General features: G+C 45.3%; 1 protein-coding gene across 2 annotated transcripts in view; it reads right to left on the minus strand.

The window, feature by feature from the left end:
- Positions 1–7,500, minus strand: part of LOC118938717 (serine/threonine-protein phosphatase 2A 55 kDa regulatory subunit B beta isoform) — a 79,808-nt gene that overhangs the window by 29,129 nt on the left and 43,179 nt on the right. Inside the window, exon 1 of one of the 2 annotated variants that reach the window (XM_036943297.2) lies at positions 7,470–7,500. This exon is cut by the window's right edge and continues 828 nt beyond it. The exons of the other annotated variant lie outside the window; for it this stretch is intronic. Coding sequence (XP_036799192.1) covers positions 7,470–7,500 — 31 coding nt within the window. The remainder of the gene's footprint in view (positions 1–7,469) is intronic. 2 annotated transcript variants of the gene reach the window in all.

A 7,500-nucleotide genomic window follows, 5' to 3' on the forward strand; every position in this document is an offset into this window, starting at 1 on the left:
CCATCTGTTTTCCTGTCTGATGAAAGCTACGACTCTCAGGAACAGGAACCTGCCATCTGTTTTCCTGTCTGGTGAAAGCTACGACTCTCAGGAACAGGAACCTGCCATCTGTTTTCCTGTCTGATGAAAGCTACGACTCTCAGGAACAGGAACCTGCCATCTGTTTTCCTGTCTGGTGAAAGCTACGACTCTCAGGAACAGGAACCTGCCATCTGTTTTCCTGTCTGATGAAAGCTACGACTCTCAGGTACAGGAACCTGCCATCTGTTTTCCTGTCTGATGAAAGCTACGACTCTCAGGAACAGGAACCTGCCATCTGTTTTCCTGTCTGATGAAAGCTACGACTCTCAGGAACAGGAACCTGCCATCTGTTTTCCTGTCTGATGAAAGCTACGACTCTCAGGAACAGGTACCTGCCATCTGTTTTCCTGTCTGGTGAAAGCTACGACTCTCAGGAACAGGAACCTGCCATCTGTTTTCCTGTCTGATGAAAGCTACGACTCTCAGGAACAGGAACCTGCCATCTGTTTTCCTGTCTGGTGAAAGCTACGACTCTCAGGAACAGGTACCTGCCATCTGTTTTCCTGTCTGATGAAAGCTACGACTCTCAGGAACAGGTACCTGCCATCTGTTTTCCTGTCTGATGAAAGCTATGACTCTCAGGAACAGGAACCTGCCATCTGTTTTCCTGTCTGGTGAAAGCTATGACTCTCAGGAACAGGTACCTGCCATCTGTTTTCCTGTCTGATGAAAGCTACGACTCTCAGGAACAGGAACCTGCCATCTGTTTTCCTGTCTGGTGAAAGCTACGACTCTCAGGAACAGGTACCTGCCATCTGTTTTCCTGTCTGGTGAAAGCTACGACTCTCAGGAACAGGAACCTGCCATCTGTTTTCCTGTCTGATGAAAGCTACGACTCTCAGGAACAGGAACCTGCCATCTGTTTTCCTGTCTGGTGAAAGCTACGACTCTCAGGAACAGGTACCTGCCATCTGTTTTCCTGTCTGATGAAAGCTACGACTCTCAGGAACAGGTACCTGCCATCTGTTTTCCTGTCTGATGAAAGCTACGACTCTCAGGAACAGGAACCTGCCATCTGTTTTCCTGTCTGATGAAAGCTATGACTCTCAGGAACAGGTACCTGCCATCTGTTTTCCTGTCTGATGAAAGCTATGACTCTCAGGAACAGGAACCTGCCATCTGTTTTCCTGTCTGATGAAAGCTACGACTCTCAGGAACAGGAACCTGCCATCTGTTTTCCTGTCTGATGAAAGCTATGACTCTCAGGAACAGGAACCTGCCATCTGTTTTCCTGTCTGGTGAAAGCTATGACTCTCAGGAACAGGTACCTGCCATCTGTTTTCCTGTCTGATGAAAGCTACGACTCTCAGGAACAGGAACCTGCCATCTGTTTTCCTGTCTGGTGAAAGCTACGACTCTCAGGAACAGGTACCTGCCATCTGTTTTCCTGTCTGGTGAAAGCTACGACTCTCAGGAACAGGAACCTGCCATCTGTTTTCCTGTCTGATGAAAGCTACGACTCTCAGGAACAGGAACCTGCCATCTGTTTTCCTGTCTGGTGAAAGCTACGACTCTCAGGAACAGGTACCTGCCATCTGTTTTCCTGTCTGATGAAAGCTACGACTCTCAGGAACAGGTACCTGCCATCTGTTTTCCTGTCTGATGAAAGCTACGACTCTCAGGAACAGGAACCTGCCATCTGTTTTCCTGTCTGATGAAAGCTATGACTCTCAGGAACAGGAACCTGCCATCTGTTTTCCTGTCTGATGAAAGCTATGACTCTCAGGAACAGGTACCTGCCATCTGTTTTCCTGTCTGATGAAAGCTACGACTCTCAGGAACAGGAACCTGCCATCTGTTTTCCTGTCTGGTGAAAGCTACGACTCTCAGGAACAGGTACCTGCCATCTGTTTTCCTGTCTGGTGAAAGCTACGACTCTCAGGAACAGGAACCTGCCATCTGTTTTCCTGTCTGATGAAAGCTACGACTCTCAGGAACAGGAACCTGCCATCTGTTTTCCTGTCTGGTGAAAGCTACGACTCTCAGGAACAGGTACCTGCCATCTGTTTTCCTGTCTGATGAAAGCTACGACTCTCAGGAACAGGTACCTGCCATCTGTTTTCCTGTCTGATGAAAGCTACGACTCTCAGGAACAGGAACCTGCCATCTGTTTTCCTGTCTGATGAAAGCTATGACTCTCAGGAACAGGAACCTGCCATCTGTTTTCCTGTCTGATGAAAGCTATGACTCTCAGGAACAGGAACCTGCCATCTGTTTTCCTGTCTGGTGAAAGCTACGACTCTCAGGAACAGGTACCTGCCATCTGTTTTCCTGTCTGATGAAAGCTACGACTCTCAGGAACAGGAACCTGCCATCTGTTTTCCTGTCTGGTGAAAGCTACGACTCTCAGGAACAGGAACCTGCCATCTGTTTTCCTGTCTGGTGAAAGCTACGACTCTCAGGAACAGGAACCTGCCATCTGTTTTCCTGTCTGATGAAAGCTACGACTCTTTTTTTTTGGTTTTTATTTCACCATTATTTAACCAGGTAGGCCAGTTGAGAACAAGTTCTCATTTACAACTGCAACCTGGCCAAGATAAAGCAAAGCAGTGTGACACAAATAACAACACAGAGTTACACATGAACAAACGTACAGTCAATAACACAATGAAAAAAATAAAGTCTATATACATTGTGTACAAATGGGGTGAGGAGGTAAGGCAATAAATAGGCCATAGTAGCAAAGTAATTACAATTTACAAATTAACACTGGAGAGATAGATGTGCAGATGACAATGTGCAAGTAGTGATACTGGTGTACAAAAGATTTAAAAAAGTAAATCAAAACAATACGAGGATGAGGTAGGTAGATTGGGTCGGCTAATTCCAGATGGACTATGTACAGCTGCAGCAATCGGTTAGCTGCTCAAATAGCTGATGTTTAAAGTTGGTGAGGGAAATGTAAGTCACCAGCTTCAGCAATTTTTGCAATTCGTTCCAGTCACTGGCAGCAGAGGACTGGAAGGAAAGGCAGCCAAAGGAGGTGCTGGCTTTGGGGATGACCAGTGAGATATACCTGCTGGAGCACGTGCTACGGGTGGGTGTTGTTATCGTGACCAGTGAGCTGAGGTAAGGCGGAGCTTTACCTAGCATAGACTTATAGATAACCTGGAGCCAGTGGGTCTGACGATGAATATGTAGCGAGGGCCAGCCGATTAGAGCATACAGGTCGCGGTGGTGGGTTGTATAAGGTACCTTTTTGGTAACAAAATGGATGGCACTGTGATAGACTGCATCCAGTTTGCTGAGAAGAGTATTGGAAGCTGTTGCGAAATAGAAAGCCGATTCTAGATGTAATTTTGGATTGGAGATGTTTGATATGACTCTGGAAGGAGAGTTTACAGTCAAGCCAGACACCTAGGTATTTGTAGTTTCCACATATTCTAGGTCGGAACCATCCAGGGTGGTGAAGCTAGTCGGGCGTGCGGGTGTGGGCAGCAAACAGTTGAAAAGCATGCATTTGGTTTTACTAGTGTTTAAGAGCAGTTGGAGGCCACGGAAGGAGTGTTGTATGGCATTGAAGCTCGTTTGGAGGTTAGTTAACACAGTGTCCAAAGAAGGGCCCGATGTATACAGAATGGTGTCGTCTGCGTAGAGGTGGATCAGGGAATCACACGCAGCGAGAGGGACATCGTTGATATATACAAAGAAAAGAGTCGGCCCGAGAATTGAACCCTGTGGTACCCATATAGAGACTGCCAGAGGTCCGGACAACAGGCCCTCCGATTTGACACACTGAACTCTGTCTGCGAAGTAGTTGGTGAACCAGGCGAGGCAATCATTTGAGAAACCAAGGCTAATGAGTCTGCCAATAAGAATACGGTGATTGACAGAGTCAAAAGCCTTGGCCAGGTCGATGAAGACCGCTGCACAGTACTGTCTTTTATCGATGGAGGTCATGATATCGTTTAGTACCTTGAGCGTGGCCGTGGTGCATCCGTGACCAGCTCAGAAACCGGATTGCACAGCGGAGAAGGTATGGTGGGGAAACTCTCTCAGGACTACCTACCACCCTTCTGTTTTCCTGTCCGATTCTCACAAGGACTCGTTAGAAGGGAGTGACTAAAGGAAATGAATTCAAAGCATGCTTCCTTCAAACTGGAATTTGGCATTGCCTGATTTTACATGTCTTTGTATTATATATTATTATGCTTAGTTTATAGATCATTTTAAAATGACCTTTAAGAAGCGTTTAAAAGTTGTTTAAATAAACATTTTTAAATGGTGAGCGAGAGTTGTGCCTTTTCCTTTTCAATGATTAGCGATTTTTTGGGTTGGCCTTCGACTCACGATGGTTGAGCCCCGCCCACTTCTTTCCTAATTACTTTTAGCAAAATTTCAATTTAAGAAAAGTGCTTTATGGATGTGTGGCGGGTGTTGCTTTTTATACAGTTCTTCTGACAAAGAATCGCATGTGGAAAATGTCCACCCCTCCCTGAAATTATTTGTTTTTTGTGCGTCTGAGTGTGCTTGTGTGTGAGGGGAGGTTGGGCATGTGTGTATTGTGTGTGTGTGTGTGTGTGTGTTTGAAGTGATATGAAGACATATAGCAGGAGTGTTACATCACTATTATCAACATGTCATCTGTATGCGGCTGGATGCAAATAAACTGGAATGTTCATTTTATTTTTTTCCCAGGCTCCTTTGCTCAGTCTTCACAACCCCAAGAGGCCTTTCTTTCCAACCCAGAGTGATGAGATGAAAACCTAGGCTTTCTATCTTTTCTCCATTACGCAGGAATAAAGTATATATTCCATCTCGCAGTCCATCCAATGTTCATGCATTGAAAATCTGTATTAGTAGAATGTGCCAGAGACATTTATACATGGTGACAAAGAGTGATTGATGATAGGGTGTTTCTTCTTCTCTCATTCAGCAAAAACACATTCAGTTTGACCTCCTGCAAGTCATTATGGGTACTGGGATCTCATGGGTCCCTATGGGAACACCTCTTGGACACTACACACACAACCCACTGAGGCGTGGGATTGGTACAAACTAAAGGTCAGCGTGTGACATCATTCAAACATTACATCATTAAAATGAGCTGTGAGTGCCTGAGGGAACTATTACCAACAGCTGATCTGACCTCAGCTCGGACCTACGTTTAGCGTTTTATTAGTCGAATGTAGAGGATACACATGGTATACTCCGTCCAACATAATGTGTTATCGCAGCCTCCTTCTGGACAATGCAGAAACAATAAGACATACGTGTGTGTGTGTGTGTGTGTGTGTGTGCGTGTGCATGCGTGTGCGTGTGCGTGTGCGCGTGTGTGTGTGTGTGTGTGTGTGTGTGTGTGTGTGTGTGTGTGTGTGTGTGTCGTGGATAGTGGATAGTATAGTGGATTTATGATGTGAGAGGCCAGAGAGGAGAATGAACATAGACACTCACCGGCTGATTCCTGATGCAGACTGTGAACTATACTGCTGTAAAACCCTTAGACCACACACACACACACACACACACACACACACACACACACACACACACACACACACACACACACACACACACACACACACACACACACACACACACACACACACACACTCAGTCTCTATAATGAGTTATTAGGCTTGACAATCTACTGTAAATTGAAGTTACAAAAACACAAAGACGGGGCTCTTCCACGTGAGCTCCCCAGACGGACGAGACAGACGGGCCTGAGGAGATACACCCTTTATTTACCACCTGGATTAACCCCCAGCCACTCTCGCTCTGTCTGTTTGTCAGTCCATAGAGAGGTTTCATGTTTGTCCAGAGAGAGAGAGAGAGTTTAGACATATTTCCCTCAGACCCACAAAGAATTTCAAAACAAATCCAATCTTGATAAACTCCCATATCTATTAGGTGAAATACCACCGTGTGCCATCACAGCAGCAAGATTTGTGACCTGTTACCACAAGAAAACGGCAACCCGTGGAGCACAAACAATAATTGTAAATATGGCCTATATTTATCTGTCTATTTATTCTCCCTTTCATACTTCAACTACTTGCACATTGTTACAACACTGTACATAGCCAATAATATAACATTTGAAATGGCTTTATTCTTGTAAACATTTTGTGAGTGTAATGTTTACTGTTAATTTCTGTTTATTTCCCTTGTTTATTTCCTTTTTGTCTATTCCACTTGCCTTGGCAATGTAAACATGTTTCCCATGCCAATAAAGCTCTTTGAATTTAATTGAGTGACAGAGAGAGAGAGAGAGTGACAGAGAGAGAGAGAGAGAGAGAGAGAGAGCATCCATCCCTCTGTGCCTCATGTCCTGTCCTCTAAGTATGACTCCTACACCCTGCAGGCAAAAGTGACCAGGGAAAGCTGATCTAGTTAGACTCTGTTAGGGAGGTTCTGATGCAGGAGATGCAGGGAAACTGGAGGTGGAGGGGTTGGATATCCAGACGGGTCCTAGGGAGGTGGCTAGGGAGAACCAGACAGAGGACTACGCTCACTATTCTGTTTTGCTTTACATGGTTAGTTATCCCACGATCAGACTGGTTCCAACAGGTTAGTCTCACAGCATCAATTACATTAGCATCAGTTAGTCCTGGTTAATCAATAGACATGATCAGTGACTGGGGCTAACATGGTTAATTAGATCAGTCTGACGATGGGACTTAATGATATCAGTAAATCACCGGACTAACCCTGATCAATTAGTCAGACAGAGAGAGGCAGACACAGCAAGGCACTGGGCTAATGCAGCGCTGTAGGAGGCTGTCCTCTGTCCATGGTGCTGAATCCAGTCAGACTTTCTAGAATGATCCAACCTCAAAGATACACACACTTCTCTTCCCCCTCCCCTCTCCTACCCCTCCCTCTCTCTCTCTCACACACACAGTATATTTACTGACTCATTCAAGGCTGTGCCATTCAGAGCACATTCGTTCAATCAGGCCAGCCATTGAAACAGACATACCCTGGATCGGTTCCTTCTGTTTCTAAATATGGAGCATGAGAGATTACCCACTGGGCACAGACGTCAATTCAACGTCTAGTCCACGTTGGTTCAATTTCATTGAAATGACGTGGAAACAACGCTGATTCAACCAGTGTGTGCCCAGTGGGTAGGGAGTAGGCCAGACAAGTAGACCGCCACCCTCCATAAATGATCAGACTTCCATCCGAAGCAACAATCAATCCGTTCGCTACATGACACCAGGCAAGATCGATACGGTTCCGGGTCGGGACTCTATAATGTCGACAAAAAGTATTCTTCTGATGACAATTTGTAAATCAATCCTTCATCATAACCGATATGCGGAATACTCGGCCTTCTTTACAGTACAGTTTATGTACAATCAAGCGGTGTACTCTATGAAATAAATAGAACATTGTAAATATGTGATGACGAATAGCCTAGCTTGTTTTCCGTTGCATACCTTCAGTGGCATAGTTGTGGTCGCGTAGGAA

The sequence above is a fragment of the Oncorhynchus mykiss genome, chromosome 14 (genome assembly GCF_057628025.1).
Source record: "Oncorhynchus mykiss isolate SJ-2025 chromosome 14, ASM5762802v1, whole genome shotgun sequence".
Classification (NCBI taxonomy): Eukaryota; Metazoa; Chordata; class Actinopteri; order Salmoniformes; family Salmonidae; genus Oncorhynchus; species Oncorhynchus mykiss.